This window comes from Astatotilapia calliptera, chromosome 7 (genome assembly GCF_900246225.1).
Source record: "Astatotilapia calliptera chromosome 7, fAstCal1.2, whole genome shotgun sequence".
Taxonomy (NCBI): domain Eukaryota; kingdom Metazoa; phylum Chordata; class Actinopteri; order Cichliformes; family Cichlidae; genus Astatotilapia; species Astatotilapia calliptera.
The window spans coordinates 50,137,664-50,162,895 of NC_039308.1; the positions used below are offsets into that span (position 1 = coordinate 50,137,664).

The window sequence follows — 25,232 nt, forward strand, 5'->3', positions numbered from 1 at the left end:
CTCAGTGTGCTTAGGTCGGGAGATGGAGCTCAACTTTAACATATTATATAAAACTATTTAAAACAGTGCAGTGTGTGAGTTTTGCAGCAAGGCTTACAATGTCAAGATCAACTTTTTCCACTGTTCACAAAGAAATACGCTGCACAGTGACAGATATCTTTCTATTAGATATTTTTCTGATTGATATTTTCAGTTTTGTAGGTCCAATGTTGGTAAAAAAAAAAAAAAAAGAGACATTTTTCCCCAACACTGGATTTTATCGTCATTTACCTGCTGCTCCACTGAAGGACATTGCAACTGAATTTTTTTTTAATATTCACCAAGCAGCTCTTCATTTTATATAACTTACGAACAATTTGAATAAAATTTGATCCTCTTCCTCGACACAGGAAGAGTAAGGCAGACATCATTATCACAAACCCACCCCTGGGGTTTCAGTCCTCTGAGTGACTTGTTGGAGGTTCTGAGAGATTTATCCGAGCCACATGTTCCTCTGTTAGGTATCAGAAACCCGCAGAAGGAATTGCTGATGAATTCTCTTTCCCTTGTGGCCACTGGGGACAGAAACCATCTCAGACTTGGTGAAAAGACTGAAGGGAAACCTTGTAGCTGGCTGGGACTGACAGTACTGATAAATTTCACAAGGTCTCTAAGAGTCACGGAGCTGCCAGCACAGAGTGATGGGCCATGCCAGGACATGATACACTGATCTAATTGGAGGATAGCTCAAAGACAGTAGAGAAGATTCCAGTTGATCTGTAGCTATGGCTCATTCCCTCTAGAGAATTTTTCTGGCTTATATTTAGCTCTAGGTCCAACAATAGTGCTTCATATCCTCCCTCAAAAAGCAGTTCTTATGTCTTTTTGGATTTGTAGACATGCTATTGGAACAAATAGTAAATAATGGGGAACATTTCAAAGGTGCCTGAAGTCAGTTTGAAAGAAAGCTTCTCTGTCATGAAAAAAAGAAGCAAGCTAAAAATTTGATTACCAGACAGAAAGGAATTGATCATGAACGTTTCCAACACGAATGCATCCACGGCAATGAGGGAGAAGTCGATACACTTTTAAGACAACGTGGGTATCAGGCTCCAACACCCCATAAACATTTTTTTTGAAATGCCTGTTTTGATGTGCTCTCTCACTTTCTGCATGGTCCTCAAAAAAAAAAAAAAAAAAAATCAATATCTAATTTCTCAGCCCAATGGCAGACTTGGAAGAGGCCTCAGTAAAAACAGCTAATACACTCTGGCAATGGGATTTATTTCACAGACAAACAACAAGCATCCGTGAGACCTCAGGTATTCACAAATCTGCTTGGTTTTCACACCGCAGGTGTTTTAATATTTACTACTGAAGCAATCTAGCTGAGGCTCTTATTAAAGCTAATTTTGCAGTGAATGGCACAGCAGGATTCAAGTGTTGTGGGTGCAATTACACATCCCGGGATACACGGTTACTGACAATGGAGTGCTGGATTGGATGACACCTGCGATAGCATAGTCTCACATCAGTTTGTTTAACTGCTTCTGTCACATTACAGATTTTTCATAACTCACTCCTCTGTTGTGTTAAACCGGTGGTTGGATTCCAGGCCCGTGAAGCAGCTTTCTACAGCTGATGGATGAAACAGTCACTGTTTAACATGATTTAACCTAAAACGATCAACCACTTTTTATCAGCAGCAACCCCTGCAGTCCCTTTTATCTATTAACAACCACATGCTTTAAGAATGGGTTAGATTTAGGCTTACATGCAACCCTTTTTAATAGAATCTTTGCATATATGTCAAAACAGAAGAGCTTACAAGAAAAAAAACCCTGCAAGGCCAAGATGCGTGTATGGGACTTGATCTGAAGGGTAACATCTGGTAGTCCCAAAAAGAGAGTGAAATCCTATATTATAAGCATGAATATGTACATATAATACATGGATGTCGACACAGAATAGCTCCCAGCTCATTTGAGTCGCCAAACTGGACCACATGACCGTGTTTGTGGTGTTGGAGCATTTTTAATAGAACAAACAATTTAAATTAGATTGTTTTATAGTTAAATTTGCGATCAGCACATCCAAGAGTCTTAGAAGAATTGTTGAATATTTCCTAGTGAAAGTGAATAACTGTTACATCACAGATCTGTCATAACGCACTCCTCTGTGTGGTATTTTCTCATTAACCACTGGTTGGATTTCAGCCCTTTCTCATAATCGGCATCTCTTATTTAGACACAGCTGCACTTTGAGATAAAGGGTAAAAGTTGAAGAGCTCACAATAACTATATCCTGGTGTTTATGTCTACCATCCGTGTCATATAAATTTAGCAAATTCGCACAGTAACATTCGCCGATTAACACTAAATGCACAGTGGGCGACTGGCTCTCGTTCACTCTATAAATGTGATCCCTAACATTTGTAGGACTCTTTCAGTGCCTTTAAAAAATTTCGCAACATTCCTTTCAAAATTTCCTCTTGAATCCAGCGTGGCTCTGATCATCCGGCACTGCCATCCAGAGCCAAGCGGCGTGCATGGCAAAACAGCAAAGATGAAAAGCCGTACTGTGCCATAATTCTCTGTAACAAAGCACATTTTTTTTCTTCTTTAATATATTATCAATCATCTCAAGGCCCTTCAGATTTTTCTCTCAACCTCAATGGAGGAGTCCCAACACCACACTGGGAACCAATTCTGTCGGCAGTGAGTTCAGTTTTCATCCCTCAGACATTTTCGATCCAATCTATAACTCATTTACACGTAGACATGTTCTATAAACAAATCCCGCCGGGGAACAAAACAAGTAACAAATTCAAATTGTTTCCCACTGGCATAAATCAAACAACGGACAGGCTCAGAGGAGAACTCATGCTAATCTGAGCTGGGTGCTATGTGTATGCAGGCTACGTATTCGAGTGTCCTTGTGAAGAGATAGTATCATTATTTCTCCTGTTGCCCACATTAATTGGGTCAGCAGATGCAAGAAGCTTGACCTGCACTGTTGCTTGGCAACTATACTTCCCAAGCATATAGAAAAACTGAAAAGCAGAACTTAACTTGCGAGTTACTTATCGAGATCAGCAACCTTGTTCAAAAAGAATTAAGGAAAGTGGTCAAGCGATACAGAATGTAAAAAATGTATTAATTTATTGGTAGCACAAGGTTCAACAGTAGTACAGTACACTGTGGAAACACAAAACAATCCCCTTTGCTTCAAAAAACAGAGAGGAACTTGTAGGAATTGTCAGTTATGCAGCACAACACAATGAAAACAGTCCGAACAAGACAAAGGCCTCACTTTTAACCCAAACAATTACAGCTGCATTCCAAACATATTAGAGCCCCTTCATGTCCAAAGAGGTTCTGCCCTTTGGTAAAACACTAATATCTAATGTCTTCACAGAGCTTTAATGTATAAAAGGATAATTACTAAACCAAAAGCTGCAAACCAATTATGCTGAATAAATTGACCTCTTCACAGAATGGCCTTTGTTGAAAAGAAGTGTAGCAGCAAACACCTACACACTTCACATGTGTCTGCACACACACACACACACACACACACGGACTGTTAAGTATAAAACATCATGTACAGACACAAGTGGACATCTCTCTCTCTCGCTCTGCTTCCAGTTCACACACACAAAAAGACAAATGCAGAAAACTCCACTGTGTAATGTTCTACCAGAACAGGACCTCAACCTTAAATAAAAGACATTTTAATTGTTTTTGTCATTTCAAAAATTAAAGATAAAAAAAATTTAACGATAATCCATTAATGTGAATGTAATTATATTAATTTGTACTGCAGATAAGTTTACAAAATGTAAGAAATCTGGTCATATTCTGTTACATGATGACTGCTGTGCCTTTCATTGGCAAACAAAGCAGACTATTTGAGAAATATCATATAGATATATGTCATAGTTTCTTATTTCTGCAGCCACAGTGTAATATTGTGCATTATATATCAATGCAGAGTACAACAAGAGCACATGCTATCTTGCGTTGTCTCGGTGCGTACATGTCTTTGTCTCAAATCATCACATTTTCTTGCAAATATGTTCAAAATACTGCATGATTGAGCATCTTTGGTCAAAAGCATGAGCAAGTTCATTATATAATTAACAACAAACTTAATTTAGATGGTTATTTTATTGTATAAAAAAACAAAAAAGAACATGTTTTTGGACCAAACACCCCCCAAACTTAGGTGTACAAACACTTTTACACATTAAAGCCAGTTTAAGCTAAAATGCTGCAGCTTTTAGTTATGTTTGAAATGAGGGTTTCTTTTACAGTAGGATAATGCACCTTTTCTTTCATGCAATAAAACAGGAAAGAAAATCTGCTTTTACAACCATTAGCTTTACATAAAGAAGCCCTGAGCTTTGGAGAAGTCACCGCTGCACTTCAATGGTTTACATTTATGTTTATGCCAAGGGCAAAAACCACCTTTTCTCCCTCTGTTGGTATTCAGTAAAGGTGCAGCAGCCGCATAAGCAATCATGAGGTGGCTTGCTGCTTAGCTATTTGATCTCTGCTGATTGCATTTATTATCTTTGCAACTAAAATCAAGTGAGGGTAAATGAGGAGGTCGTCACCGTACACCGATGGTCATAAACACAATTAAAACGTAGTAAGAGTGACATCGCATGAGAATAAATTAAAATGATAACGTTTCAGGATCAAATGAGGTAACATGATGTCGATATGATAAGAGCATACAGTATGTCAGACATTAGTAAAGCAGATCCGGATGGTCACACAGGCTGTTTAGAATATGCTTTGCGTATCTGAATATGTGAAATATCAAGGCACTGCTGTAGTTATAACACTGTTTTGAAACAATAAAACTCCACTAACCAAAGGTCACATCTGTAGAAATAGTTCTCTGTTACAGGCACCCGTTAGTGTACCTTGACAAAATTGAATTAGGAAAATGTAAAATCCAAGGTAGCACCTGGTCAGTTGAGGTTTTGCAATGGATCTGCTATGTATCAGAATTGGTGCCATTTAAAGACTTTTAAAATGCTTTTGGTACAAAAATATATTAATATGACTGGAACAGCCATCAAGGTTAGGCTAGGTAAATAACACTCTGTCCTTCACTTGAAGAACTGTGTTAAAGATCCTCCTCTGACATCTCGTGCTGTCCTGAATAAACATGCTCGAGTTGTTTACCATTGATCATGTTGGTTCCAACCTGTCTGCAGGTGCAAAGTTTCAGAGGTTCGTCAAGTCACGGGGAGAATTTGTGAACATCGAAAGAGACTGCCGGTTCATCCTGCTCCGTGCTGTCGATCACAATGCTCGGATGTGTCTCTTGGGTTTCCATGGAAATCGTAGAGTTCGTAGAGGGTGTCGCTCCAAAGTGCGGCCCATCCACCGACAGAAGCATCGGCGTTCCCGATCGTTTGAGGCTATCGGTCATAGTGACATGTGTCTCCTCTGGCGTCGCGCCCATCTCCTTGCTGTACTCGGATGGCGACTTCCTCTTTATCCTCTCGTAACTCTTGTCTGGATTTTCTGTGAAGGTCTCGCTGTCCTGAAATCGACCAAACAGCCAGATGAAAAACCCAAAGAGTACGAACGCCACTAGGCTCGGAATAAAGGCCAGGCATTTCACATCCAAGCTGGCTCCAATGTAGCGGCTGTGGAGGAACATGTCCCGCTCCACGTAGGTTAAGTTGGTCCTAGGGTCAACGTTGGTGGAGCGCCACTCGTAGGTGAGTGTGCTGTGATTGAAGTCCTTGAGGGTTTCTGGCTCCTCCACTGTGAAGATCTTCTCACCAGGCCCAACATACTGCCCATATTCATAGGGCTTATAGAAGATCTGGTTCTTCCACATGTTAAGGTCCAAAATCAGCACGAGGAAGATGATACCATAGTTGAACCACTTACCTGCAATGAGAATTTCAACTTGGATTAGACCAGGCTTATATTTGAAAGCTAAGTAGCATGCACGCACTGTAAAGATGATTTAAAGCATATCCTCAACGATGTACCACACAAGCCTCCACTAAACATGGCTAAGCGGGCAGAGTCCATAGATGGATATGCTGTCACATTCATTAATCAGAAATTCCTCTCATTTTGCATGCAGATAGAGGTGGTAGCTCCTCCACGGTATCTCCTAACAAGATCACTATATTACCATGAGACAGCCCACACCACCACTGCCCAGGTTGTCTGATAGCAGGCAGATGTCGCCCCTGGTATATGTGACACTACTCCCTACCTTTCCCCGAGATATGATGCTAATAAGCTTTCAGTTAAACCAATCACGCCGCACCGGAGCCATTTCCATAATGCTTAATGGATATGCAATGCATTAAGGTTAACAACCTTCTGCGAACCACTGAGCCTTTGAACAGTTTAACATTTAGCTCAGGAACACTGGTTCGCCTCCCCTTGATAGTCATGACAGGCCGTGTTCATGTGGCAGAACCAAATAGAGAAACCAGTAGGACGGTTTTAAATGGGAAATACACTCATTTGCAGAGAACATTAAAGAGGCCGAGATGCGAGAGATGATGAGGGAAGCATCTCGCACATCAGGGAGGAACGCGAGGAACAGGAAACACAATCGAAGCGGCGTTGGCACCTGCTTTCCACAGAAACTACACATGTATTATAAATGGTTGCTTGTGGTTTAACCAACAAACACTTCCCCAAAGAAAGAAAGGAGTGGAAAAGTAGAGCAGCCACAGCACTTTTTTATTTTAAGTATTCACAATTCAAAAATAGGGCAAATTTATGTCTCCCTCATGGACATTTTCATTTCTTTCTGCTGCCTAATCCATTTCCAACAGCTGTAAAAAAATTAAAAAAAAAAAAATAGAAAAAAAAAAACAAAAACAAACAAACAGAGGTTCTCATTAAAAAAAAACAATGAAATAACCCCGTTCTTTGTCCGGAGGACCTGTATCTGAGTGTACCTGTGATATGAATGTGGTACTCCTCTTTAAAGATGCGCTTGCAGACAGGAAGCTTAACCTTCACATGTGTTGTAGACATTCCTGGCAGATTCATATCCAGGTCACCCATGAAGTGAGGGAACTCCCAGTCCTAAAACACGCACAAATACAACAGGTTTTGAAAATTTAGCTCGCAATTGTGATGCTGCCACCCATCTGAATACACTGAAGTGACCAATGTCAGCTCTGCATCATAGTTTATTGGATGCTGAACACTTCACAGAAGGCTTCAATATTAGCTAATATTAAGACTCAGTGGAGTCTCTTCATAAACTGACTGGAGGTTAAACGTGGTGCCAGCTACTGGAGACGGCAGACGAATCTGTGTGTTTACACGCATGTGGTGTGTACTCATGTGCCTGTGCACATGGGATTTCACCAGATTAAAAAAAAATATATATATATCAGCAGGCAGCTCAACATCAGCATCTTCCTCTGCCCCCGTGGTGTCACTTTTCTTTTTTGCAAATATGTAGTTTTATTGGGTGGCTAGTAGGTTTTTAGTGAAACTATTCACTATTCATACACAAAACATGATTCATTTATTAGGTGAAAAAAGTATTATTTCTTATTTTTTTTGAAAATGGAAAACTGTCAGTTCTACAGAGTCCTACAGCTTTGCATTTTTAAACCAGTGAAGTACTGAAGAACTTTTTTAGATTAGATTTTATTTTTTTTAATCAAAATTTAACTGAATTCTAATTAATAAACAATATACACTCATCAGCCACTTTATTAGGTGCACACTGCTAGAGCTGGGTTAGACCTCTTTTGCCTTTAGAACTTCATTAGTTCTTCATGGCATAGATTTAACAAGGTGCTGGAAAGACTCCTCTGAGATTTTGGTCCGTATTAACATGACAACTTGAGCAGCTGTCAAATCTGTTACACCTGCGGATTTGACAAGCGCACATTGGTGATGCAAATCTCCCGTTCCTATCCCAAAGGTATTCAGTTGGATTGAGATACGGCGATTGTGGAGGCCATTTAAGTGCACTGAACTCACCATCATGTTTAAGGCTATGTTCACACTGCAGATCTTAATGCTCAATTCCGATTTTTGGATCAAATCCGATTTTTTTGTCTAGTTGTTCACACTACAGATAAAATGTGTCAGCAAACACGCTCCAGTGTGAACCCTCAAAGTGGCCCGCATGAGCAAAAGGAGAAATCACACACAACGTGCTCTGTTTAGACCCAGAGCAAACACTATTGTTTGACTGATGGCCCTTAATATAAAGACACTTTTTGGACTTTACGTTTCCCAATTTTGCTTTAAGTTGTAAAGTTGTTTTGTTATTTACATATGGCCTAATAATCATTCTTATTGCTGTTTTAGAGAGGAGTGGTGCTTCATTTTTCCATCTCCCTAGTGAGTGTGGACGCTTCATCTCTTTGCTCTTTAAACGCTTTGCTTCTTTTATTGATTTTTATGCTGATTTTTTCCCTTTTTTCCGTATGAGCTTCAGTTTCACTAACATCTACACGGGATGGCCAGGAAGCGTCCGCGATGTCTTCTCCGGCGCTGATTATTGGCGTCTGTCTTGTGTCAGTGACGTAAAAAACAGATTTAATGCGACATGACCATTCAAACAGCAGTCGCTTTAAAACATCAAATCATCGGATTTGAAAATATCAGATTTGTGCTGTTCACATGATCGGATATGGGTCGCATAGGATCAAAAAAGTCGGATTTGATGCGCTTTCGCCTGCAGTGTGAACGTAGCCCAAGAAACCAGTTTGAAATGATTCATGTGTTACCCTGGTGGAGGCAGCCATCAGATGGGTACACTGTGATCATGAAGGGGTGGATATGGTCAGCAACAATACAGCTAGGCTTTGGCATATAAATGATGCTCAACTGGAACTAAGGGGCTCAGTCCATCCATCCATCCATCTTCTACCACTTATCTAGGTTAAGGTCAAGGGGGCAAGCCCAGACTTCCTACCTCTTCCAGCTCACCTGGGTGGACACCAGGTTGTTCCCAAGCCAGCCAAGACATAATCTCTCCAGCAAATTCAGAGACCTCCTCCCAGTTGGAGCCTGAAACACCTTGCCTTTGAGGTGTCCAGGAGGCATCAGATGCCCAAACCCCCTCAGCTGGCTCCTTTCCCTCCTTGAATTATCAAGGAGTTTTAGGACTCCCTGATAATTCAAGGAGGTGGTTTGTATGTTTCAGTGATCCCAGGAGCTTTTATGTCAGAGGAAATTTTTCCCTGCTAAGGTCTCCTAGATACAAGGCAAGAAGACATTTAGGATCGCCTCTATCCTAATGCTGAAGAATCAGGACCAGGCAATATTTTTCCAATTTTAGTGAGCCTGTATGAACTGCAGCCTCAGTTTCCTGTTCTTAGCTGACGGGATTGGCTCCTGATCCGGTTTTCTGCTGCTAGAGACCGTCTGCTTGAAGAGCATATTGTGCATTCAAAGAGGCTCTTCTGCTCATCTTGGTCATAACTAGTGGTTATTTGAATTACTGTTGCCTTCCTGACAGTTCAGAGCATTACATTCCATGTAAACCCTAGAGATGATTGTGGGAAAATCCCAGTAGATCACCAATTTGCAGGCCACCACCATCTGGAACAAACAGCCACACAACATTCAAAGTCTTTTAAAATCCCCTTTCTTCCCCATTTTGATTCTCGCTTTAAACTTCATCTTGACCATGTCTAAATACCTGAACGCAGTAGGCTTCTGCCAACCATTGAACAAGTGTCCCTAATGAAGTGGGCAGTGAGCAAAAATTTGCTTTTGTTATCAAAAAATTAAAGATCAAGTAATTTTTTAAAAGTAAAATCTAACCTAACAGTGAATACAGAGCCTTAAATTGTTACTGTCTGCTGTTCTGCTGCTGGAGACGATTCCTACTGTATGTCCGTGTTACGACACCATTTTAAAATGTATTTAAATATTTCTGTAATGAGTTACTTAAGATTATGAAAAGCATGGCATTAAAATGATTATAAACACAGATGAAACTAATGAAAGTCACACAGAGAGACAGAGAGAGGAAAATGTTATGAAACAGTTTCTTTCTGCTGAGCTGACTTAATCATTTTGCAAATTAGCTTTTGTCATCACTATTAGAGGGGAAAAAAACAAGGCACACATAATTTCAGATTAGCTCCATTTCCATTTGATTCTGTTATTTGCACAGAGCTTCTTGCTCTGCACGAAATTAACACATCTGAATTCACTACGTCCTCATGTGATCCAAGGTCTCCTGTGCCAATATCTATGAACAGAACAGCAAAACAATTTGACGAGAGCCCCTTGGATATTAATTAAGTCCTCCACTTTGCTTCCGTAGCTGCTGTATCGGTTGCCGTAGCACTTGCAGGCATGGCATTTAAACATTCCTACCACAAAATAATGAGTCTCTACAACAAATACAGGTAGAGTAAACTGGCAGGGTGTATCAACATCTTTCACATATGTAAATATGTATATACAGAAATCTGACATTTGGTTGCCAAAGAAAACCCAAAACAGCAAAAAGCCACAATTATATAAAAAATAATAATAATAAAAAAAGAAGATAAAACCCTGCTCAGAGGCAAATCCAGACAGGTCATTAATTGGAGCATTAATTAGCATGAGAACAAAATCACCCATCTTTTCTCATGGAGGCGTGAGATTAACTATGGCACAGATCCAGGATAGAGGCGAATGAAGCTGTTGGGAGGGCTGCGGCGGATGAATTTTTATTGACCGAAGGAATGTAGTGACGGCCGCCGGTGCGAGAGCCCTGTAACGGCACAAGCTAACTTGACCCATAAATAATTGCAGTAAATGTGCTTGCTGTACACCGCGCAGAAAATGAGCGGAGGCCTGTCGTAAACAAATCACTGCGAGCCGGGAATGATAAACAGCCAAGTTACAGTGAGTGAGCGTGAGCGAGAGAGTCGAGGGTCCAGAAACGGAGATGTCAAACACATCGTCCGGGAGTCGGTCAAGGAAGGCGAAAAAGCTGGCCTCAGCGAGACGCGAGGATGTTTGGGAGGAAACGCTTGCACAGTGTAAGATCAGCTACTGCTTTAAATCTGCATAATCACAATAATTGTGAGGAAAAGACCACAGCGTGAAGTAATTACTGGCTTGAGCAGCAAAAAGCCCTTCTTAAAATAATGAACCGTTTCAATAAATAAGTCTAGAAATCACTTTTAGTGTTACAGTTGTTCTAATACACAATACCAAGGGAATAATAATGGCGTCGGTGCCAGGATTCTGTGGAGTGAGGTATTTATAACACTGAAAAATGTCCTCCCATACATTTGCTGGCTCCTTATAATTACCATAATAAACAGAGTGGAAATATATGTTTAGGGGATACGAGATATTGGTATTGTAGGACGTCCTCTAATACCTGCTAACGAGCTCCAGTGAAATATGTTCATTAAACATTGGGAGGCGCTTTGCTGAATTAGGCTCAAGAAGCTCTGAGCAAATAGATGATTGGCCTGTGGTTCAGGCGCATGGTTAGCAGTGTGGGGGAAAACAAAAATCTCACAATCTTTCTCCTAAGCACACAGTATGTGTTTTTGGGGTTTTTTTCCCCCCAGACAAGCACATTTGCATATTCATGAGTGACTGACACAGGCTTTATTGATGTTCACTCTCCTGTGAGAGAGAGAAGACATTGGGTTGGGGGCGGTGGGGGAAGTGGGGACTCCAATCTTGTGAGTCATCATTAAACAAAATAAACTCGTCTCTAGGCTCATAGGGAGGTCTGGGAAACATGATGAAGACGGTAAAAGAGATTTTTTTAAAAAGTCAATAATTTATATTTAACACCACACCACACCTCTCTGTTTGTATCTTCGTATATAAACAGATATACGTGTGTTTGTGTGTGTGTGTAAGTTTGTGTCCGTGCCAGCTGAGAGGGATCAACCGCCCTCGCACTGCTTTGTGCCGCAGTGCCCCATTGATGAATAGGAAGGAAAAAGGGGGAGGCAGAGGACCTGGCAAGGTAGGTAATAGAGTAAGCCAAGAGACATCCCAGCTTGCTTCTTTCTTTCTTTCTTTCTTTCTTTCTTTCTTTCTTTCTTTCTTTCTTTCTTTCTTTCTTTCTCCCCCCCCTTAAATTGGCCCCATGGGGCTGATCTACCTGCATAACAATGAGAAGGTCAAAGACCAAGATGAAGGAAGCTAGGAAGGCTCTGGAGACCTCATCACTGGGCAGGAAGCCTCGGTTCAGGTTGTCCCAGCTGATCCAGTCGGTACTGATGACCAGAACCACTACTGATGTCAGAGAGATGAGTACTGTCCTGCAGCACAGGAGAGAAGAGGAGCATGATAACAAGCATTAAACTTGAGAAAAAAAAGAACATCTAAATATTTTTTCTAAATTTCAGCCTAGATAGGTGCACAGTTAGCATCACATATCTCAGAACACAAACAACAGGTACGACAGCTACAAGAGAAGATCAATCTTGCACTGTTCGGTCTCTCTTCATGGACTCAATAATGCATTGAACCACACTCTTTTACCAAGATTTGACAAATAGCGTGAGTTTCCAGGAAGATGAATGTGCATAGACAATAACTGTGTCTGTTTGTGGATGCAGAGACAATGTAATTCAAAACTCTACTGCATACATATTTCCATGCATTTACATATTTAACATGAGCCAAAATATCACTTACCTAGAGAGGGCTTTTTGGGGTTTTTTTGCATTCTTTAACACTTCCCGCATTTCGTTCATGTCACACTGGGATTACTCTGCATTCAGTGTTCACTGAAAAATTTCTCAGCCATGTGAAGAGAGGCAATGTGACTTAGTATTATTCTCCACTGTGTATTTTGTCTCAATGTCACCCAGCGATTATTGTGCAGTTGTGTGCATTCTCACACCACACATCGGTTGGCTGCATTGCAGATAGTGACTGCCAGCTCATATCCCATTTCAGCTGTTTGAGAGATAAATTTTGAGGGGTTTTATTATTCCACAAGCGGCATTCCCTTCCCTCAGCACAGACGACTTTTGGCGCTGTCCTTTACAATTTGCAACGGCCCTTCAGCACATATTGACAAGACATATCCAGCGACGCATTTATCAATCACATTTCAAGCGCTGAATTTCAAACGATAGCCCATCAAATCTGGCATTGATTGTGACACGGATAGCTGAGGCATCCATCAATATAATGAAGGGCTGCAGAAAAGTCGCCGAACAGTTCGTCCGCCTGCATTCTAATTGCAGGTGAATCAATTCGGCGAAAAGGAAATGTTAAAACGCTGCGGCCAAATTCGCTTTGAAGTTTAAGATGTCTCGAGCTCTCTGTGTTCCTATTAACTAGATGTCAGACATGTTTCAGTTTTTTTCACTTTTTTACAATGACCCCGAGATGAACCGCTGCAGAAGCTTTTACGTGAAATATCTGAATGACACGCTATGTCAAACTATCTGACAGCACCAAAGGACTTTTGTGAATGAATGCCGCTGGGACCGTGCAGCGGTGGTGTAGTGCATCTAAACAGGGAGTGGTTCTACTGGTCTGCTGAGTAAAGTGCGCATCAGACATGGTTTGCAGCATTTGTTTAGCACTTATTTCAGGGTCACAGCTTGTGGTATGAGTAAGTAAAAGCCGGGGCTATGGTTTGCCTGGAGACCTCGCTGTGTCCATTGATTTTCAGCCTGTTCTTCTAATTAAAGGTGCTGACACTGAGTGAGGGATGATTAACATGGCTATTGACTGTGTGTAACCCTGCAACGCGCTGAACAGATCACATAACACGCACACATGCATGTACACACTCCTATAGAGCATTACAGGAAGACGTAGTATAATTCAAAGCTTGAGGAAATATTGATATCTTATGTGCATGCAGGTAAAGAAAAGCACAGTCTAACAGACATTCTATTTCAGTGTAAGAAAATGACATACCAGAAGAGGACGATCCTGTTGTTGCCTTGTTTCCAGAACCTTCTGGCAGCTTTGCCCCAGTCTGGGTAGTGCTGATCCTGGAGCATCATGTCTGTCACCTGTAGAAAGTAAAATAATGTAATAGTTCTCTGTGTGGGTTGGGGGAGAGTTGTTACCCTAACTGAGGAAGTTCAAGTGTCTTGAAATCTAGTTCACAAGTTACGGGCAGGCGATGCATGAGATTGACCTGTAGATTGGCCCACTGCCCGCAGTAATGCAGGCACTCGGCCCTGTTTTCACCGCAGCGGTGAAAACAGGGCTGAGCCAGAAGCTTTTGATTCACCAGTCCATCTACATTCCTACCCTCACACCAACTCTGGATGGTGACCGGAGGAACAAGGTCACGGATAAAAGTGACATAAATTTCCTCTGTAAAATGGCTCAGCTCAGGTTTACAGTGAGAATATCAGAGCAGAATCACTGCTCCTTTGCATCAAAAGGAAGCAGCTGAAGTGGTGTGGGCATCTCATCAGGATCATTCATGAATGCCTCCCTTTGGAGGAGATGCCGGGACAGAACTGTGTGTCTCATCTAGCCTTTGAGTGCCTCTGGGTCCTCTAGGATTAAAATGGCAAACACAATGATGTCAGGATTAAAATACTTAGGCTTCTGCCACTGCAACCCAACTTCTGATAAGCAGAAGAAACTGTCTGAATGGAGTTAGTGAGCAAACTGTCAAAAAAGTTACTGCATCCATCCATCTTCTTCCGCTTATCTGGGTCTGCATCATGGGGGCCTCCGTCTAAGCAAAGAAGCCCACACCTCCCTCTCCACAGCCACCTATTCCAGCTCATCCAGAAGGACACTGGGGCCTTCCCAAAGCCAGGTCTACCAGAGGGCAGGCCCATGTTGCTTCTTCAGACTACATCTGGCTGAGCCCTGTCGACTAAGACCGAACCACCAGGTGCTCTAACTGTGCCCCTCCCTAAGGCTGGCTCCGTGGTTGGGCCCTGGTAACCCTGCCCCAGGCAGGGTAGTCATTTCCCATAGGTTCTCTTCAGAGGAGCATGGATAGATACAGCAAATGAAACCCAAGTGTTAATTGAAAATTTCAGAGGAGGATCGTAAAGATTTTTATATTTTTTTGTTGATGAAGGCAGGCTACCTGTTTCCCTAATGATTTGGGCTAACCACCTTCTAGATGTAGCTACATATGTAATGTACTAGAAAGCCATAAAAGTAATATGAATCATTTCAAAGTCAAAGGGAAACTTTGACTATGTCGTCTAAATTTTTGGGTGGTGCATAAATCTCTTATATCTTATTAGTGTTTTTGAAACATATTTCTTTAGCAATCATAGATGTGTACACGTCAATATGACTCAAAAAGTGTGCTATATAAATGCCAGTCCATTTAGATAATGTTCAAGTGTTGCCATATTACGTGTGCAAACATTCTCAACAAACAATAAGAAACAAAGTATTAGCATTTCTTACTTAAAAGTTTCCATCTAGTGGAAATCATAATCAAACCATCTGGTTTATCAGGACATTTCAATTATACATATGCTAACTACTGTATATGCTAAACAAATAACAATGCTGCATGCTGCTCCAGAGTTACAAACTTACAGTGAAGGACATAATTCTGCCTCCTAAATATACATGTATGCGTGTACATGACTCTGTGCCCATAAATCTATGTTATTTGCAGACACTCCTTAACTCAACTCGTCATGTGTATAAAGGATCAATTTGTTCCTTTCCAACCTTTCCACCACCATGGGCAAGAGCAAAGAGCTGTCGAAGGACATCAGGGACAAGACTGTAGACCTGCACGAGGCTGGAATGAGCTACAAGACCATCGGCAAGAGGTTTTGTGAGAAGGTGACAACGGTTGGTTTGATTATTTAGAAATGAAAGATAGTGATTGATGGAACACCATCAATCGCCCTCAGTCTGGAGTTCCATGCAAGATCTTGCATCATGGGGTGAGAATGATCCTTAAAAAGGTGGTGGATCATCTCAAAACCACACAGGAGGAGCTTGTTAATAATCTGAAGGCAGTTAGCGGTTACACAGTCACCAAGAAGACTGTTGCTAACACAACACTGTGATGGATTGACATCTTGCAGTGCCTGAAAGGTCCCCCTGTTCAAGAAGGCACATGTGCAGGCCTGTCTTAAGTTTGCAGAACATTCAAACAATGCAGAGAAGGTTTGGGAGAAAGTCCTATGGTCAGATGAAACCTAATTTGCTCTATCAACTTGACCTGCTGTATTTGGAGAAAGAGAAATGCCAAGTATGACCCAAAGATTACCATCCCCACCATCAAACACAGGGGAGGACCACTATGCTTTGGGCTGACTTCATGTCATGTACCATAAAAACTTGGACAAGAACCTCCTTCCCTCAGCCAGAACACTGAGGATGTCAATGTGTCTTCCAGCATGACAATGACCTAAAACATACCACCCGGGCAACAAATGAGACTAAAGAAGAACCACATTAAAGTCACTGAGTGGCCTAACCATTCTCCACTCCTCAATAGAAAATCTATGGAGGGAGATTTGAGTTGCCAAGCAGCAGCCAAGAAACCGGAAGGATTTAGAGAGTTTCTGCAAAGAGGAGTGAGTCTAAATTCCTCCTAAGACGAGAGTCAACCTTGTGACCAACTACAGAAAGTATCTTACTCCTCTGCTGCCAAAAAGGGTTTCTCAACTAAGTACTAAGTCATGGAAGGAATCAAACACTTATTTCACTCAGTGACGAGCAAATCAGTGTGTAACTTTTCTGTAATGGATTTTTTTCCTGGATTTTTGTTTAATATTCTCTCTTAATTAAAATGAAAGCACCATAAAAATTAAAAAAATAATAAGTCTCTAACTGTGCAAACTTACAAATTTGGCAGCTGATTAAATGCTTATTTCCCTAAACTGTATGACATGTTACTCTACAGGTATACAGTTTTGAATACTGAACAGATATAAAGTTGTGAATACTGAATGATTCATACTGAATAGCATTCCATTGTTGATTTACCACTAATGACTATGTGATTACCTTGAAACATACTCGCTTCTTTCAGTATTAATGTTGTGCTTCCAACAGCTAGGGAAATTGTTTTTACGCTGTCATCCTTAATGTCATTAAAAGTCAATTACGGGAGATCTTCTTTGCACGGCTGCAGAGTTGTGTCAGAAAGCATAGCGTCTAAAGAAATTCTTTATGTGGAGCTGCTGCAGAGGCAAGGTCAATTCGTCAATAAAGCACCTCACTGCAGATAGTGTGTTGGAGAAAGAATGTGAATCAGGGAATCGATGAGATGTTTCTGGCTTTGCACCATTTCAAAAACAGACACTTCCTGTTCACTCAACCAGTAAAGCTATACTGTAAATCTGCTATGCAGAGGAGACACAGAGGTCATCTTCAAAGTGCCTCATTGAATTAATCAAATGTAAAAAAAAACAAAAAAAAACTTGGAGGGATTTTGGAATCAGCACTTCGTCTTGGCCTACCTGTGCCTCCCTGATTCACCTTCTCACTCGCTTCCTCCCCTGGCTCCCTTCTGACCACACTTTTACATTTCCCTTTCCCCTTCACCTCTGTTTCTTACCGACTACCTCCCTCCTCCTCTGCCTCCTTTTCTGTCTCTCCTTCCACCCGCTCTCTTTCTCTGCAGTATGTACTGTAGAATACTAATGTGACCGGTGAGAGAGCTTGTCAAGTTGTCTCAGCTGTGTGGATGCTGGTGTCAAAGCCCGCACTCCTCCCACCACAGGTAGTCCTGTCCCGCTGGAGCTCTCCTCCTCTTTTTATTTTGATAAATGAACAGAGGTAGGTTTCTTCTACAACACACTCTGTCCCTCCCTGTGCACCTATTGTTTCCTCTGACCCTCCTTACATCAGTCGCATGTTCCTCTGAGGGTTTGATAGCAGACTGAACTAGATTAGTGTGGAAAGCTGCATTGTAAGTGTGTGCCTTGATATGGCTGAGAGGATACACCTGACCTAGAAATTAGATTTTGGTACGTGAAGAATGGCTTCATTTGTATCTTGACCTGGTTGTAAACATGATTTATTAAATTATTATGATATGAACACAGCTAAAAGTAACCATGCTTGCAGCCATGCAAGGCTTATCAGATTAAAATTTTTTTTTTTTTTTAAACACTCATTGGGTCAAATACTTGGTCATCATTGCTGCTTAGAGGTTGCTGCTGTTAACCTTTTATTCTTAGCTCTGCACCGTCCGTCATTTGTCACAGATTTGTACAAAGTTTTAGGAAGGCTGAGTATTTAGGCTCACAATTTTTTTGTTATATTGACCAAACTTATAGTCTGGGAAGGTCTATCAGATATATGTTACCAGAATTTTGTTTGCCTTCTTCTATGATATGAAAATGATTAAATGTTTCATATCAGATATGAGAGAAAAACATTTCACTTTTATAAAATTATCAAAACCTATAAACATACTGAGTGGGTTAGTAATTCAGCATAGTGTATTTGAGCAGTGCATGATAGTCTATATTATATTAAATACTTGATGCTCATTGTTGCTGCTCAGCTAATTTATGAAGTTAGGGCTCTTTTTATTCTTAGCTCTGTACCATCAGGCAGTTGTCTCAGATACACTGTGTGGAGTGGATAAAATAAAAAAAAACAAATAAAAAAACGAAACAAAACCCAAACAATTATTATTTCTGCAGTTTATGACGCCCACGATACAGGCTAAAGGTCATTAGCTTAAGTACATGCTAATGTGAAATTAAATGCAAGCTAGTTAGCAAGCTAGCTATAAAGAGCAGCTACTCTAATGAAAAAGTTCTAAAATGTTACCAGGAAAACATTTCACAATATAATGCAGATGTTTTCACAAGAATCCCAAGTTTAGCAAGACTGAGTTTTTATTTCACTTTTTTTAATACTGACTTGCTTATGCATTTGTCTATTAGATTTTTACTATTATTTTGCTAACTGTATATTGCACTTTAATGAAGCAGGCTGAACTAAATGGTTTTCTCTTGATTAGATTTTTTTTGTATCAGGTATGAAAAAAAGAGTCATAAAATTATCAAAAAGTATTAGTATTTTAGTTATTCAGCATTTCCAATTATATTTAAACATTTTCTTAAATAAAGCTGCTATTCTTTATTAAACTGTGATCTACTATGCGTTGAAAAAAATAAAGCTTAACACAATTTCATTTAACAAATCATGGTGTTAGCATGAATAAGAGGTTTATTTTCAATCATTTCAGTCATTGTGCTTTTCATAATGCAGGGTTAAAATTTGAAGGTCTGTCTTTCTTTTCATAAAAGCTGACTTATTTAATGTGGACACGGATGAGTTCAAATCTCACCATCCAGGCAGTGACAAAATCTCCCATCCATGTCCCCACAGCAGCAATCTTCATAAAACTCTCATTCCTGATGCCCATGTATTCTGTCACCATGTGAGGCCTGTAAGGAAAGAGAGCACCAGAGTGAAAAGAACATTTAAAAAAAAAAAAGTAGCATAAGGGTAATAAAGGCAAGCACAAAGGAAGGTGGCAAGAGGACTGACAAAAATGAGCCAAGAGGGGGAAAGAGATAAAATGGTCACTGGGCCTAAGTATCATGATGCTAGCTGTCAGAGTCAATCAATATCAATCTAATGCCGTGAAAACAATGAGTGATGGCTCTACCTTCCATAAAGCCCATAGGATTGTAAACAATTTACACCAGCGCAATGGAATTTATGCAGTATCACTACTTTCATTTGGTCCCGCAGTGTTTGGCAAATTATCCATTTGTCTGGCAAATTTGCCTAGCTGAGTGAGCTCAGTTAACATGTGTGGCAGCACAGAAGCAAAACACATACTAGGCCAAGACACGCCATTAGAGAAGCAATCTCACATGCAATAGCATCTGATAAGAAATGACATGCTTTCTTTGGAGTCCTTGTTACACCTTCATTTCTGTACAGTAGGAGAAGATGAGAAGCTTTTGTTCAGTGCTGCAAACCCACCCACCAACCCAACATGCTCGCACACCACATCACTACATTTTCTCCAGGTAATGGCTCAGGGAGGCAGGAAAAGTGGGTCAGTCGCCTCGTATATGGGACTTGCAAGGGAGAGGAGGAGGAGAACAGAGGGGAGCGAGGAGGCCTGTTTGATCTCCTGGCAGGCAGTTGTCTTAGAAACTGAGCAGGTGGGCGCCCATCACCTCCCCCTGCAGCCTCCTCTCACCCCCGACAGGTCACACTCATGAATATAATAGATGGCAGTGGATAGGGCTCTGGCTGTGCTTTCAAGGGGTCGTATTTGAAGTCAATGGTTCAATTTCTCTTTGTTTTCTCCAGTTATTTTCTGGCCACATTAAAACACCAATGAAAATATTTTCTATAGCGCTGAAGCTTCGGAAAAAGAAAAAGAAAATCTAGTAGTTTATTTCAGTGCATGTTTCGCCATAATGCTTCATTTTCATGTTCACTTTGTAAATGAGCTGTTGTCACACAAGTCGAATCAATCGGACAAAAAGCCGCAGAAGGCAAGCCATTCAAGATATTACGGGTAGGAATTAGTTTTAATTAAAGCTAATTGCTCATGCTTTTCATGCTATGGGAGTGCAGATCTAAAGCACAATAAAGGTTCATAGGCAATACAAAGCAATTATGATTAATTGTAGTGCACTAGGGACCCAAATGCCAACCGTTCTTAACTACCTGCTTACTCCAACTATGCATGACATATCCTTCCCTGGAACGAAGCAGCATAAATCATATGTCATCAATGCAGCATGCATTTAACGGATTTGACAGGATTTTATTGACGAAAATGTGCAGCATTGCAGGTGACGTATTGCTTCACTTAAGGCCGCAAATAAAACGGCCTTGATTGGAATGGCGATTTATATCTGCATTAAGTCGGTTAGACATTCAGTGGCTTGGCACGGCTCCAGTTGCCAAGGAGATCCCATTGGGAGTCATTTACCCGCAGCGAAATTCTAATCGATACTTCTGGAAATGCTGTCTGGCACCACATGGTAGGTTTTAAATCTAAAAAACTACCCTGCTGCCAACCCCTGCCCTTCTCACATATTTAATTGAGCAAATGTTACCCCTGCACTGAAGTAGGTTTTTTTTTTTCCCTTTTCTTGCAGAGCACCTATGATGAGTTTGGGGACTCTTCGCACTGCATGATCAGAGGCAGAACTCTCTGACTTATTCATGCTGACTGAAAATTTAATGGCCTTTAGAGCCGGATGACCTAATGAGAGAATTCAGTGTAGTGGAACATCAGTACAGTAGCACCATGAATAATCAGCCCTAAAATGGCTCCCGTGGCTTAATCGCAGAGCCAGTTGCAATGTCAGTGCCAGCACGGCCGGCTCAGCCAGTTTTGACCCTCTGAGGAATGTTATCAGGTTTCCCACACTTGTTCAGACATAATATTCAAGGACATTTCAATGCCTTTCTATCAGTCTTGTCCCATCGCATGCAAGAAATTACAATTTTGTGCTACAGAGGTTAAAGACTTACAAAGTTTGAGGAGTTTGGGTGTTACCCCTGTTTGACATTAACCAGACCATTTCAACTGTTGCACTAGTGCTGCCATCTGCAAAATATTTCGTTCCCCCCCTTTGGTGCCAAGAAATCTCACTTTTTTTACTTCTTAAAGTCTCTAGAGATACGTTTCTGGGTTTAGCTGTCACTGTCACTCAAGTTCACATCACATTATTTATGTTCTATTACGTGCTTAGATTTTTACTTACTTTCCTTTAAAATGTTTTTTTTAATAATAATAATAATAATAATAATGGATACTTTATTGATCCCCATGGGGAAATTACTTGTTTTTCTCTGCATTTGACCCATTCACTCAGTGAAGCAGTGGGCAGCCCACTAAGCAGGCGCCCGGGGAGCAGTGTGTAGGGACGGTACCTTGCTCAGGGGTACCTCAGGGTAGCCGTTAAGTGGATTCGAACCGCCGACCTTCCGATCATGGGGCGACCACTTTACCTACTGAGCTATCCCTGCCCCACGTCTAATTCAAATCAATTTGATTTATATAGCACCATTTCGTATCAACAAACACATCAAAGTGCTTTCTGTTGTAAGTTAAAGACCCCACAATAGTAGATAAGCAAATTATAAACCACAACAATCACATGACCCCCTATGATCAAAGACTTGGCAACTGTGGGAAGGAAAAACTACCTTTTAACAGGAAGAATCCTCCAGGACAGCGGTCCCCAACCCCCGGACCGGTTGTTGTCATGGTACCGGGCTGCGAGAGCTGAGGCTCGGGTGTGAAATTCATGGTTTTCAGCTTTATTTTTTTTTAAATCGTTTTTATCGTTAACTTGGTTTCCCTGGGTCTTTTCCCGTTTGTGATGAATAAATCTTCTTTTCTTTGGTACCGGTTCTGGTTTTATTTTGTTGTATTTATCCGGCTGGTCTGTGAAAATATTGGGGTTGGGGACTGCTGCTCCAGGAGATCAAGGCTTTATGGGTTCGGGGTAAGAGCATCAATTTATCATCTTTTGGGTTAAATAATATTGACTTTTGTCAAAGTAATGCTGGCAGCCAGATTTTTCTTTGCCATTAGCCTGTGTTAATTTGTTTATTTGCATTTCAATTAAATACTGCTAAGCAAGTATTTAAATATTTTTTACTTTCAGTTCAGATGCTGTGGCCTCATCTAGGGAGTGATAACATCTATAGCAAGTCATAGTGCAGTTTTTTGAATTATAATGTCCAGTTAGAATTTCCCAGGGCCTTCGGTTATTTGCCATTTCATTATATTAGCACACGAACATTATTAAAATCATTATGTATCGCCCAAGCCAGAGGTACGTGTTTTCCCAAGATAATGCATCGGAACCTCCTTTTAGAACTGTGGCCACATAAAACCACACGAATGTGCCACGTAACGAGACTCTCAGGAATAGTGTGGCTCTGTGCAGGGGCTTTAAATATGTATACCAATAAAAGTCTTTCCTCTACTGTTATGGCTTTTCCATTTCATCAGCAATCTGCAATGCAGCATTGTGCCCAACCCTCACACTGCGCACCGTCTTCCTTGATATATTTAATAAAAAAAAAAATAAAAAAAAGGTTTATGATTTTATTTTATTTTAATCAAATATGCCAAGTGAGAGCAGCTATGATGGTTAAGGGTATAAAACAGCATGCTGAGAGAGCTTTCACTACTCTGAGTCATCACATGCCCTCAATTTCTATTAATTTTTTCAATGTCCGCTTGGACGTATACATAAGCCCTCACACTGGCTTTTATAAACTTGTTTTCTCTTTTGGACAGGCAGTGATTTAGTGACTGTAACAACCGAGTGACCTCTTCTGCCCCGTAAAGACTGGACTCCCTCAGAACATTAAATTGCGACCTTGGCTGGCTCCACATTAAAATGCATTGCCCGTCTCCTCCTTCTGCACTACAGTACACAAGGCTGTATTTACAGTATACAACGGTGAGCAGCAGTGGTTACCAGGAAGCATAAAGCTGTCAATATTGACTCTCTTCACTATCACTACACCGTCTCCCAAGGCAACTTAAAATCTCAATCTCAATTTGTCACTCACCCATTGTATTAAACTGGCTGAAGATTGAGTCCTATAGTCTTTGCCATTCCCTTGGCTCAAGATTGGGAGTAAATATCAGTGAGCAATATCATAGACAGTATCTGGCTCTTCTACTCATCAGTTTTCTATTAGGACAGAAGAGTCCACAACTAGGTGCATGTGTATTTTACCACCAAATGCATTTACAGGCACTTCAAAGTCTTAACAATAAAACATAAAATTTTTAAACAACACATTTAAACATTTAATGTACATGAGGGACATTTGGTTAAAAGCAAATGACAAAAGGTGCTACAGACTTTACGCAGGGTTCTTTCTTTAACTTCTTTATTTCTCATGTGATGATTTCCCGGTGACATCGACAGCTCTTTGTGGATTTGTCACTAATCCCAAGCCTTTGCCACTAACGTCGACACAAACAAAGTGGCCTTATTCACAGTACCATAACAAATACAAGAGCAGGAATCCCAGTTTATTTTTAAACTTAAGATTTTCAGGCTGATTGCACTGTGCAGTCATAAAGTTGATATTCTGTGTTTGGACAACCTTTTTTTTTGTTCTTCATCAGTGACAATATTTAGATTTTTAAGTTCATAAAGGTTCATAAATCAAAAGTAGATCCATCTTAGTTCAACTTAAGGGCACATCTGAAATCAACAAAGGTAGTGAAAAACATTCAGAAAACCCTGTATAGATGTAAACCTAAAGATTTTGCTTAGTATTGTTTTATTCTGTGCTATGTGTGGCATTTGGAAATGCCAGGGAATGTTTTATGAATTGCTTTTATTGAAAAATTGACCAAAAATGTAATAGCAACACAGCACGTAAAGTTTTATGTTGTTGTTTTGTTGTTGTTGTTGTTGTTGTTTTTTTGCACCAATCGACCGGCCAGGCAAAAGAATCTGCCGATTTCCAGTATTCCCAGCCCATAATGGTGACTGGCCAGTCACTCTCACATATGTCCGATTATGCCCCAGTTCATTTCATGAATGCACAACAGAGCCTGATAATTCAGTGATACAATGGCTTGTTTTAGCTATTTACCAATATATTGGTACTGAAATAAATAAATTAACATTTAAAAAGTAAAGAGCAGACAAGAGAAACACCCTTTTATTGCGTTATGAGTAATGATGTGGCATAGTTTGTTTACCAGAAAGCGACACGTGTTTGGATCACCACAAACAAAGCAACCATCTGATCATGACAGAGTCTGCCAGAGCGTATTGTTTTTGTGACAATAAAACAAGATTATTTTTAAGCAGCGTTGTTATATTATGTCAGTAAGGACTCATAAATACCTAAACATAACAAATGTTAGGGAAATCTATTCAGTGTCACCCTGTTTTGTGGGTCTCGAAGAAAAAAAAACATATCAGCCAATGTCAGATTTTTAAATGACCACATCCATATTAGTCTTGAGTACATAAAAGAAAGGACTTCTTTACGTTAGTAAAGATGTTTTCAATTCTAAAACAACTGACAGAGCCTCAGATATTTGAGCCCTAGTGAGGACTGCCCCCTTGGTGGTGATGGTCCTGACGGTTGTCAACCCACTATTGATCGTGTGAATCGCTATATGACCCAAGGTACGAATAAAGTCGTGATCATTACTGTCACCAGGCCCAAGGTGTGGAACATCTGCAAGACATCCCCCCTGACCCCCCATCACGTGAGCTATTGAGATCGCCTGAGGCAAGGTGAGAGTGGGGAGTTAAGATACCTGGGAAGGGATCTCAGGACTGCATTGTAGGTGGCTGACAGCTGATGTTGTAAAGCACCACCTCTGTTCAACAATGC

At 40.7% G+C, this 25,232-nt stretch overlaps 1 protein-coding gene across 5 annotated transcripts in view; it reads right to left on the reverse strand.

Annotated features, from left to right (window-relative positions):
* Positions 1–1,916: 1,916 nt before the first annotated feature.
* tmem117 (transmembrane protein 117) overlaps positions 1,917–25,232 on the reverse strand; it is a 48,322-nt gene continuing 25,006 nt past the window's right edge. For 3 of the 5 annotated variants that reach the window (XM_026175368.1, XM_026175369.1, XM_026175372.1), the window contains 5 exons: positions 19,210–19,309; positions 13,866–13,963; positions 12,085–12,244; positions 6,935–7,064; positions 3,117–5,897 (listed from right to left, as the gene is read on the reverse strand). In XM_026175368.1, coding sequence (XP_026031153.1) covers positions 5,236–5,897; positions 6,935–7,064; positions 12,085–12,244; positions 13,866–13,963; positions 19,210–19,309 — 1,150 coding nt within the window. In that variant the 3' untranslated portion in view covers positions 3,117–5,235. Of the gene's footprint in view, positions 2,573–3,116; positions 5,898–6,934; positions 7,065–12,084; positions 12,245–13,865; positions 13,964–19,209; positions 19,310–25,232 lie in introns of those variants that run through there. The other 2 variants (XM_026175370.1, XM_026175371.1) reach the window with 2 other exon arrangements.